We start from the raw sequence: 12,385 nt of genomic DNA on the forward strand, positions 1-12,385 counted from the left end.
TGTTTTGACCACTTACAAAGAGCTGAAGCACAGAAATGTGACAGATTTGAAGTGCTCTTTTCCACACGTGATCGTCTTCGGGTGCAACTCTTGTGCGTTCACACACATTGCATGGCCCCTCAGATAAATCCCATGTCAGAAGCAAGCCTTGGGGCACTAGCAGAGAAGACAAATATAGGTCCCCAACTTAAGTTTAGTATATTAGCACATACAGGCCACTGAATTACTGTTTAGGTAGCTTGAGACTTCCCTCTCCTCCAACATGAAAATAGCAATTGAGTGAAGCAATTATTTGTCTGTGCTACTGTTTTATCCGTGACACAGCATGAGGATGTACTTGGTTCTTATCTTCATGAAAATCCAAGCTGATAACTTAAGCACCTTCTGACATTTCAGTGCAGGGCTAATAATTAGCATGGCTAGTCTGGTTACCATCATACACGCTTCACAGACTGGAGAATGTTTATAATTTACAGTATATGAAAACCTTACTTTTTCCACACTGATGATAGGGCAACCCAACTCCTTTTTCCAACAAACTTCAAACAGCTATGGTGCCTGCTGACTTAAACTTAACTCTGGAACCTAAGACTGCTTTATTTTTGTTTGATTTATTAGATTGGCAACATACTAAAGCAAAGATAAGTCATCAAAAATTCTTTGCTCATCGCTTTTCAGTTACAGACTATTTCATGTAGTGGAAGAATTGACGACTAGACTACGTTATAGGAATATTGAAATGCTACAGTACCTCACTTCAGTATGTGTAAGTAAAACAAACATGGAGAGAACCACTAGCACAAATCATACTAACTTATAGCTTGAGCAGGTTCTTTCACAAGTCCTTTAGAGATACTTTTAAACAACTGTAAATAGGGAAGAATTTTTTAGTGTTGGACTGTTGTGAGGTTTTTTTAATTTGTTTGGTTTGGGTTTTTTTGGGGGGGGCGAGGGGGGTGGGGGTTTTTTTACTTTTTTTAATGTTAACCCACTGGATTTCAGGTGGAATAGTCACAATAATGTTGCCACATCCAAAGGAAATTATCCTGCTAAGGTGGAGTAGTCGCCTCTACCAACTTCAGCGTTAGATCCCTTAACTAGCAGGAGCAAAGAAGGATATCTGTGACAAGGGATACTATGCACAGAATCCAACAGTTTGGGAACATTACATGGCTTCTCCTATCCAGTTTTAGCTATTGCACTAAGAGCAGATGACTTCAAAGGGGGCAAGAAGGTGCATTTTCTTCATGCTCATTTGGCTGGTTTAATTATTTCTTTCTCTCTATGATATTGTGTAGGGGTACCAGTGTAGTTTGGTTTTTATTTGTTTTTTGGGTTTTTTTTGGGGGGGGGGGGGAGCAGTGGTTTTTCAAAGTATAGTTTTTAAATTAAAAAAACCAAACCAAAAAAAACCAACAACCCCAAGAGCACAAAACAAATGTACTAGCCAGATGCAGCCTGTCAACCACTTCAACCAGTGCAGGTCATTCTAGCTTCAGGTAACTGGTGGATCTGTACCCCTTTATCACTGCCTTAAGGGTCTAGCAGCCACAAACCAAACTTAGGGCAGAAACTGAATTTTCCAGATATGCATCTACACTTCCCATCCCATGCCTAAAAGCTTTGCTTCTTAGCTCCTCTAAGTCCTAATAACAAGATGCCGTTCCCACATAAACAGGTTGCCATCACTTATTCATATCAGCTGTTCTGGAAGATAGGTAATCCTATCACCTTTGGGCAGAATTAAGCGTTGTCATAATCGAGATGCTGTCATGCTATCTGTGCTTTCTGCTCCCTGTTAAAAAATACCTTTACAGTTAAAGCGGTAGCCATACTAGTAGGAAGTTTGGAAAGTAAGACTTGCTACCTATTTGTTCAAATCTTTTGTTGCATATTCATAACAGTACCATTGTCTTTATTTTCAAGATTATACCATTGCTAAAAAAGAAGCTGAAGAGATAAATTCTGTTTCAGTGTTTCCTTATCCACGTCTTGGCACATCAGTCTGAAAAGTTGTCTCTGAAAGGCAGGGACCAGCCAAGGGAATCAAGAGCATTTGCCAGATCGTTCACTTAACTAGGAATTTCTTAGAGGTGAGTTAGATGCTGGAACTCTTGAGTCACTCACATATGTTACCCAACTGGAAATCAGAGTAATGAAGCTATAGAAGACAATAGCTTCCTCTTTCACACAGGACCACACTGCAACCTTACAGATTAACTAGAAACACTTAGCAAACAAATAACAAAGGAAGCCTTACTTCTCAACACCACCAACAGATACAGTTTAAATATCTACTGAGCAGAGAGGTTACCTTTGGAAAGTACACCACCAGATTTTTCAGTTTGGTTCACATTCAACTAAGTCAACAAGTTTCATAGGAAGAAAAAACAAACAAACTTACATTATCAGCTCAAACTTTCCACCAAGCCAGTTCTTAATTTTTACCATCAGATTCCCCATCCTCCCAGTACAGCAAGATAAGGAAATCCTGAATTCATTGCAGCTGGCCTGATGAGCCTTGTAATTAGGACTCACAGTGTGGTCTTTTGGCTTCTTGAGAGCACTAACCCTTTCACTGCCAAATCCTTTCTATCCTGTTATAGCTCAAAATGAGACTCTATTTGAAAGGTATTATTTGTTGTCTACTTTTTAAAGAAATAGACTGGCTTTGCTAATGGCACACTCTGAATGCAAAGCAGTCATTGCTTTTGGTGGAATTCATCAGAGGAGCAGGCTCCCTGCCACTTCCCAGATGAGTACCAATACACTCAAGACCAGAATGAGTCAGAATGCGTTTCCTTCTTCCTATTTTCCTTCCTACTGTCATCTGTGTGAGACCATCAACATTCTCCGTGTCACTCTGATCATCCCCTGGACATTCTCTTTGAGTATGAAGCTAATTCAAAGTTTTTGTTCAAAACCCTTCTTAAAAATCCCCTTTGCGGCAGTGCAAACGCTTAGTAAGGGCTGAATTGCTGATTTGCTCAATTAAGTGCCCCAGACAAAAAAAAAACAAACCCACCCTGTTTTATGTATCTCAGCAATATTGATTCACCCCTTGTCTTCTACAAAGACAAAATGGACTAAATCATCATTTGCTTTCATCACATTCATTACATGTTCCTGAGCTTTCGCTACTTGATCCAGCGGCCAGGATGAACTTTCCCACCACCCTTATTGTATAACTTGGCTTTTTGGAAAGGCTTTTTTCCTCATCTCCTTCTAAAGAACTGGAGATTTCCACAGCTAGCAACAGGATGTAGCACCGTTTGTGCTGGTGCTCTTTATAGCATCTTTCAAGTGCCAGATTGATGTGTTTTTCACATTGGCTCGGAGTTAAACTGATTTAAGACCATTTTCCAGGTCAGATTGGCAGGAACTGCTGAAGTGTTTTGCCTTACTCTACACCAGAAGGGATGGGCTGCATCTTGGGATCTTCTAGGAATTTTCCTTAACGAATTCATTATTCTTTGAAGCACCAGTGATGTTGGCAATGTCCATCTCCTTTACTGTCATCTTCTGGGATGTTATATTTGTGTCTTTTCCTTTTTTAACACTGGGCCTCAAGATAATTATAGGGAAGTTTGTTTCATGGTGGCGTGCGTAGACTGGATGTTTTGGTGTGTCCAACTTTGGCACGTATCGCACAAATGCCCTGCCAGCTGAACCAGGTGGCCACTTTCAGAGCCATGTGTCATGCTTTGGCCACACAGCCATTGGTGGCTGCTAAGATTATGATTTAGTGTCAGTACAGCCTATAGTGTGATGAGATCCTGGCCTTTGACAAGGCTTCTGGCTGCCGTGGTTGAAACAAACAAAAGTTTGTAAAGGTTTGCTGACCGAGTGGGCAAAACTGTAGTCATTGCAACCCTTACGTTTATGTATTGACCTAAAATGTGCCAAGAAGGGTTGATGGAGGAGTGAATTACATAATAACCAGTCGTGGTGCCAGATTGCTCCCTTATAATGGGAGTAATAGCCCAGTGTAAAGGATACGTAATCGCCATTGTGAGCCATATGTCCAATTCAAAGCCCACTGAAGGCAGCAGATATGTTTTGTTTTGTTTTGTCACTGGGTTGGCCCTGGGGGCAGAAATAGCAGCCTCCTGACGGGCAGGAGTTATACATTCTACATCACCAGGGGACATTCCAGATTTCTGCAATGGGTAAAGAATTTGGGATTTCACACGTTTTGTGTGTCCATACACCCACCCTTCTATAAAAGTCAGATAATAGGGAATTTGCAAAGTTACTGATGGGTGTAATGCATGTGAAGTGCTTTAAGAATCTCTTGGCAAGAGGGGCTCTTAAAAAGAAAGATTTTGTGTTATTCCAAGTGTATGTAAGAGAAAGTGGCTCCTCGGGAGACAAGAACTTCTTGAAGACCCTTAATTAATACTATTTTGGCATCCGTAGCACTTCCCCTTCCTTTTAACAATTTGTTGCCAAGAATTTCTCATTCCAATAGTGTCCAATAAATCCTAGAAAATAAATTCCAGTGACTGTTGGAGGTATCTTTGGTTGCTTGATGGCTAAAGCAGCTAAAACCTTTTCATTAGCTTTTGAAATAGCTTTTTCTTTCAAAATGTATGGATTTAACCCCTGAAACAAATGATTCTCCTCTCAGCAGCCAGAACATCTTGCACCAGCATAGAACTATGCCGTGCTGCAGGTGAAATGATGGGTGTTTCAGTGCCAGGACAGGTGTGAAGTCCCCCATGAGATCAGACTCTACTCTGTGGCCCTTTGCATTGATCCTGCTGCCATGCACCAGCTTCAGCTTTGTAAGAGGGGTCAGTGGAGCTCAGCACATTGTATTTGACTATAGTGAGCGTGGGTGAAGTGGATTATCTGTATGGCGGTGGTCTGCCACTTAGGCTGAATTTTTATTTACGGTATACACCATCTGCTGTGGGATGGGATTCAGTGGTAGTTGGGACTCATCCAGGTAATTGTCCCTAAAGCTTCAGTATGATTCTTTCAGTATGTGACTGTCACCCAGAAAATGAACTTAACTGTGCAGACATCCTGAATGTTTGAGATCTCCAAGATAAGTGCATCCTGAATGTTTGAGATCTCCAAGATAAGTGTAATTCCATTTCAGATTTATTTCACAAACTCTCTAAATCAATTTCAATGCATGTCTTCACTATGTATATAACATATATAAACATATGAAAACATATATGACATACATAAAGACTCCATTGAAATACTTGGATTTAATAGCAACTGAAAAACAAGGTCTCCACAGAGACACAGATTGGACCTCTTCTTACGTCACTTTCCCATAAGCCAGCAGTAATTCTCTGATGCCAGGAGAATTACATGAGCATAGCATTACTGTGAGGTGTATCAGACCTAACATAGAAACACCCTGTGAAATGTCCCCCATCAATTCAGGGTGGAGAGGACTGTCAATAGTTGGTCCTGTTTCTACAGTGATTCATTATTATGTTACTTTTTTTTTAAGTTGTTATTTACTTTTTAAACTCCTACGATGGAGTTTCTTTTGAGCCTTAACATATTAAAGTGAATGAATCCTTGTGATCTCCATTACAGAGATTAGCTATTTAGGTGATTATGAGTTTCCTGCTGTTCTAAACTACTGAATGGCAAATTAGGACCTCCTGATTTTGATTTGCGGATTGAGAGAGTGAAGATTGTATTGAGGTGAAGTACAAAAACTAGGTATTTACTGTTTATCAGGAAATGTTTAAATCACAGCAAGTTTTCCCTTAGAAAATCCAAGACAGATGTAGATCTGAATGTTTCTTGTTATTGTTTGAACACATGACTCTGTGTTGACTGTCTCATTAACTAGATTGGAAATTAAAAATTACTTTACTTTTTTTTTTTTTTGGTGTTCTTTTCCTTTCCCTGACTTCAGTATTGTTTATGTAGGTAGTTCTGGACACAAAACCATTCCCTTTTGTGGGTTGTTCTTTCAGCTTTTTGCCTGCATATTCTAACCATACCATGAATGTGGTATGATCAAACACAAGAAAGCAATCATTGCTTAGTGGAGAAGTTGGAACTAAGTGAACCATGGCAAGCTCAATAGTTTCCTCAGCAGTGCGGTGGCCAGCTCCATTGCACAGCCTTCATGAAACCTCTTTATTAATGGCCTGTATATTACTCTCCTCAAATATGCAGCCATGTTCTTAATGAAATAAAATTTAAAAAATTTAAAATCACATTTTTTCTGCTATTGTTATGCTTCCCCTACTCAGATTAGTCTCAGAACAATACTTAATAGAGTACTATGTTTCATGTGACTTTTTTCTTTTCTTTTGCAGGCTCTGAACAGCAGTCTATACAAGAGTGCATCGCCTTATGGCTCTCTTAATAACATTGTGGATGGGTTAAGCTCCCTCACTGAGCATTTCTCTGACCTATCCCTTTCTTCAGAAGCCAGAAAACCCAGCAAGAGGCCACCTCCTAACTACCTGTGCCACCTGTGCTTTAACAAGGGACACTACATCAAAGACTGCCCACAGGTAAGGAATATACAATGTTCTGGAAAAATCTTCATGCAAATTCTAACCATTCCTTGACTTAGTAACACCGAATTTGACCGAAATAATTCTTTAGAGTGAGTAGCACTGAAGAAATATCTTGAGAAAGTGCCAAGCCAGCCATGTGTTCTTTTAATCTATTCTTTATCACAATGTTGATGGAAAAAAATATGCTATTTCATTTGCCTAATAAGCATTACAAAAGATATTAATCTAGGCACATGAATAAGTAGATTTTGGAAACTTTAAAAATGGCTACTATGTAATTTTCTATCACAGAGAGTGTGTAAAATATGTTTTCAACCAGAGCGCTGTATAGTCAGTTTAGTAATGGCACTTAATAAAAATATAACAAGTTACATATGCTAAAGGAGAATAAATTGTTACACTGGATGAGAACTTTGAATCAGTGTTGCAGTAACACAAGCTCCAAGTATTTCTGGTGCAAAATGTCTTTCATCTCATGGAAGAAGTTTGCTGTACTTGGCAAGATGTGATGGTCTTGGACTCCTAGAACTTTTTTGTAGTGGCAAAGCTGGCAATATTTATTTCCTTAGAAAAGAGGTATAAACCAGTGTGCGCTAAAACCACTCGCCAATCTGCAAATTTTTTTTCTGAGGCTCCAAGCCACAGTGTGCAAGGTTTCTCCATCCTCTCAAGTTTCAGCTGGATGCAGTCGTGTTGCTGGCTTAAACTTTCACAACTCTAACAATATTCTGTGTAGAGTCCCAAAGAAATTGAAGTGCTGCCAATACTCTGGAAATACAGATGTGGACATTACCAGCATCCACTTCACTACAGCTTTAACCTCCTACCCTCTTAATGTGTGACTTTCAGGAGAATTAATCTGCATAAAATTAACTGCAGTTAATTTGCGTTTGAGGATGTCAGACATATATAAGCCAAAACACAGGTGAAAAAGCATCTGCCAGCTGAGCAAGGTCAGCATGAAATCCAGTCTAAGTTAGATGAGCTTTAATTGAGTGTATTCCTTCTGCTGTTATGTGTAGACTGAACTGTTTTCTTCACGGACTTTAGATATATATCTTTCTTTAATTCTAATGAAAGCTGTGGAATTAAAGTACATCTGCAGTCTTGATGTGGCACTTGAAAATATTTTTACTTCATATTATTTCAATATACATTGAGTGACAGTTTTCTTTAGGAAAAAACCTGAAATTTTCTTTGCTAGGAGATCAAAAATACTCTGGTTTGTATACTTCTGTGTTTAATGTACTCAGTTTAGCATGTTACAGCAAAACGTAGAGATAGGACTGTGTAATACCATACATTACTTAACAAGGGAATTAAAACTACAACTACTAAATACGCGGCAGAGTAAAAGAGTGCTGCACTGGGGTAGGTACATGTCTGTGCCACGCTGTGTAAGAAACCAAATGAATGCAACAGGTGTCTTGATGATCAGTATGTGCAAGCTGCAGCTCACACAGATGGTCCCAAGTGAATGTATCAGTATTGGAGCAGTAATGCATTGTTTATTTCATAGGTATTTTTACAGTTTGAGGCACTAGGGATTAATAAACAGTTAATGCAAATTGAAGACATACCCATATAAATCCAGGAGATGCAAACAAATTAGGAGTCCTTTAGGAAGATTAATTCACTTGAAGTGCACATCCTGTGTAGTTTTTTTTTAAGATTTCACTGGTAATGTCTTCAGTTTCTCTGTGAACCAGGAAATGAAAAGACTTCCTGCAGCGCATACTCTGTGGCTGGCCTATGAGGTAGTGAGTGAAGGAACACAGTATCAGGAGGCGTCTGCTTGTTCACTCATGCAGTCTTCTACAGTTACAGGCAGCCATATCATACAGCCCCTTTTGTAAACTGATCAAGTTTTAGTTGGGAAGTATTTCAGTATTTTGCCCTCGCTACTGCTGATGTGGGAAGCTGCTCCGGAACCTTAGTCCTCTCCTAATTAGAAATCTTCCAATTTCCAGAATAAGTGTAACTCATGGCCACTTTATAGTCATTTGTTCTCCTGCCAGCATTGTCCTCCACTGAAATAGCTCTTCTCCCTCCCTGGTGTTTATCTCGGGATGTATTAATAGACTGCAATCATATCCTCTCTCAGCATTCATTCTGTAGGACTAACCGAGCCAGGTTTTCTCAGTCTCCTCACAAAAAGTAGATGGACTCTCTATTCCCCAATCCTTCTCATGGCTGTCCTCTTGTGCTTTTCATCCCCTTGTACTTGTGTGACTACATGTATGTATGGCATCCCAGAACGGATCTCATCAGTGCCTTTTACTGTGTATGCATGTATCTTTTTCCTTAGATCAACGTTTATGTTTCTTAAGGAACAGATGATATGAAATTAGTTCTGCTTTATTGGAGATTTCTAACACAAGCAAGTGTTTTATGGTCTAGTCAGTATGTAAGTGCTTTCTTGAAAAAGAGCAGACTTAAGTGTTCACAGAAACTTAAGCACTTCCCTTATGTTATCTAAATTTGAGGACAGATCTACGGGGGATGACCCTGTGTGCTTAAGTTATGTTCAAAACGTTGAAAACATTATGCATGAAAAGGGACCACCAACGGCAGGATCAGGCCTTTGTCTGAAAGACCCCATTTGTTACCGCTGCTTTTGACAATAACTGATTTCTTAATTTGAACATTATATGCATTACTTAATAGCTTAGATTTTGATGCTTAGTTTTGCTAGTGCTGTCAAAAATGAAAGTTGTTTTGCAAATCCTACCAAAAAAGGGCTGTAGCTATGCATTTTTAAAGTACTTAAATTTGGATAGAGAAAAGAGATAAACTAATCTGATTTGGACAAAATGCATATCAGTAAATCATACGGTATTTTTATTTTCTTTTCATGTGACTGCCTAATAAGAAACAGATTTTGAAATCGTTTTTTTAATGGAGTTTTTCCTGCATAACAAAGAAATCGTGTAACAACTCTGAGGCTTTATATCCTCCCTTAATTCTGCTTGTTATAAACACTGTAAAGACGTGTGTTCTTTTTCTGTTGCTGTAAAAGTTGATAGTATACCATACTGATGAAAATACATGTATCGGTTCAGATTTATATCTTAAGTGATGATTATATTCTAGGAAGTTAAATAATTATAAACAAAAAAGGCTAGCTTTAGTATTTGAGTACCTCAGGTATCTGCAGTTGTCCAATATCCTGTCCAAAATTATCTTGTGGGGAATTGAAATGGGATTTAGCAAACTTCTATTATTTTAGCACGTAGTTTGTGTGATCTGTAGTGACAGAAAGTGTGTTTTCTGTTTTAGAAACTACCAGAAATGAGAGCAATGTTATGGCTGCAATTCATCATTTCCAATTTGCCTACATTTGCAAAAACGGTTTGTTGCAATTATTATGTCTATAAAAAACACAGCACTTTTAATCTTTAGTGTCATCTTTATAGCATATCTACATTTTCTCTGAACTAGTTTTTGAGTTTCAGTGGCTTAGGAGATAACATCTTACTCATACCTCTCTGATATTCTTTCACATACAGAACTCCCATTGACTTGAATGAACTGAAAAATGTCTAGAGAATAAAGGTTAAAAGCAGTGCTCTTAAATTTAACGTAGTGATGCTCTTAAAATGTCATTGACAGTGCCATCAAATATACAAAATATTTCTCTTTAAATAGCAAGGAAGGTGAGGAATGAGAGTACTTCTCTGGTTTACTAGTGGTTAGTTTTGTGATATATAAAGATATACGTATATAGACTTATCAAAACCTTGTTTACTTATTTGTATACTCAAAGGTACTGTGCTAACGTACATCTTGCATATGCATGATAACCATAGGTTTTCTTCCCCTTGCCAGGACAAATGATGAGTTCTGGGCCAGTAATAGTTAAGATATATGATTCTTTATGACATTTATTTATCTAGCAGATATAGAAACTCATAGAACACCTTTTTCAAAAAGTTACATTGTCTCTTTTCACCCGTTATGGCTGTAGTTTATATTTTTAAATCCTACAAAATATAAAAAGTGGGTTCGTTTGTACTATGCATGGCCTATACAAAATGAATCTTGTTCCTTTACAGTATAGGGATGTTACTGACATTACCACCCTTCCATGATGTCGTCACCCTAAACTCAGACCTATCATACAGGTTTAATATGCAGAAAGAACAGGGTAATGGGGTATGGTGTTAGATACACTATATATGGACATTTGTGAATAAAACACCTAGTTCAGGTTCTAAGAAGTTGCTGAGTGATTGAACCTTTGCCGTGGTTCAAAATCTTCTTTGGAAAGGAAATATGTGGACACAGATCCTAGATCTCATTTATTGCATATGTCATTCCTCTTGTTAATTTGGGCAGTAACGGATTAACAGCAAAGGCAGCAACAAAGTTTGTACTTGTAGAGGTCCAAGCTCAGAGCTCCAGCAAAGCATCTCTGTATTCAAAGTTTCCAAACTGACCTACCTTGTGTTTCTGCCAAGCACCAGTTCCATCCACTGGTTTCTCTGTCCTAACTTTATTCAAGTACTGTCAAATCCTTTTGTGAAAATATGTGCAGGCCTAGTCACTCGAAAAATACATGGCTCCAGCCATGTTTTTCTGAATGCTGAACAAGGAGACTGCTCTGATCGCTGTGCCAGTACCAGACTCTCTGAAAAAATCTTCCTGACAATTCCTGTAAATTTCTACACAGGCAAGGAAGTCTCACATCATGGAGACTTGGTGGAAAAAAAAAACCAAACAGGCAAATATCTCCATTCTGCATTCAAATCCCTGGTGCACTGCAACTATTTAGTCCAGTCCCTGGGAGATACAGAACTGTTACACAGTGTGTTTTCCAATTTTACACTATACTCATAGAGGAAAATGCATGTGCGTGCTCACAGAAGTACAGACATATTACCACAGACATTAATGTAATGGTAAACAATATTAGCCTCATTTTGCACTGCATTTTTAAATCTGTGAATGAAATGATGTATGGCATGATCCATATTAATGAGGCCAACAGTGGGAGTCTTTCTATTGCCAACAGTGATCTTTGAAGCAGATCCTGTAAAACTAAAGTACCTTGAGAACACATATTCAAGGCAATGGGAGTAGTAGGTAATTACTGTGGCTGCTTGAGTTTGCATAGATTTGCTTTTGTGGTTTCATGCAGGATGTGGAAGAAATCAGTGTCAAGCTGAGTTTAGTCCTTTCTTCTTAGTCCGTAGCTTGGTCTGCCAGATCATGCTGCCCTGAAGCTGTCCCTCCCTGTGGTCAGATACAGTGGATCTTTGGCAGTAGAGTTGGCTCAGCAGGCAGCTATTTGGCTGCAAGACTGCAGCAACTTTCATGCCTGAAACATTAATCTGATTTGTCTTGTGCCTTATGGTTGTGCAAGAATCTCAAATGTCTGCAATATTCAAGGAGTCCACAGCTGTGCTTTCTCCAGGTACCAAAGGCTGGCTAAGATGGCAGTGAGGAACAAGCTGCCATCTTTACAAAGACAGATTTTACCTTTCTGGTTTTTAGCTTAGAGATGTTAATATTTGAAAAAAGCAAAACAAACAGAAAACAAACATAAACCTCTTGAAGTTTATTTTTCGTTTTAAGTGGAAGATGATGTTTCAGAGAGCTCTGGAATTAAAGGAGATCATACACTTTGAAAAAATTTAGAATTTGCTTTGAAAATAATAATTTTTGACTGTTGCTACATTTTACAGTAGTCTTTTGGGTATCGGGTGATGGCTTCCAAATAAACACATCTTTTCTCCATTGAACTGAGTGAAATATCAGTATTGCTATTCAGTTATAGGATGAGCGGTCTCTCGGGAATCTGAAACCCTGTATGGCTCAACTTTGCAGGTTCCACCATAGTTTTTGATTAGAGTGTACTTGCTGGCATTTGGTCT

The 12,385-nt window shown here is 38.7% G+C and overlaps 1 protein-coding gene across 1 annotated transcript in view; it reads left to right on the top strand.

Annotated features, from left to right (window-relative positions):
* Positions 1-12,385, top strand: part of ZCCHC24 (zinc finger CCHC-type containing 24) — a 114,465-nt gene that overhangs the window by 11,608 nt on the left and 90,472 nt on the right. Inside the window, exon 2 of the mRNA XM_069796189.1 lies at positions 6,303-6,503. Coding sequence (XP_069652290.1) covers positions 6,303-6,503 — 201 coding nt within the window. The remainder of the gene's footprint in view (positions 1-6,302; positions 6,504-12,385) is intronic.

The sequence above is a fragment of the Haliaeetus albicilla genome, chromosome 11 (genome assembly GCF_947461875.1).
Source record: "Haliaeetus albicilla chromosome 11, bHalAlb1.1, whole genome shotgun sequence".
Lineage (NCBI taxonomy): Eukaryota > Metazoa > Chordata > Aves > Accipitriformes > Accipitridae > Haliaeetus > Haliaeetus albicilla.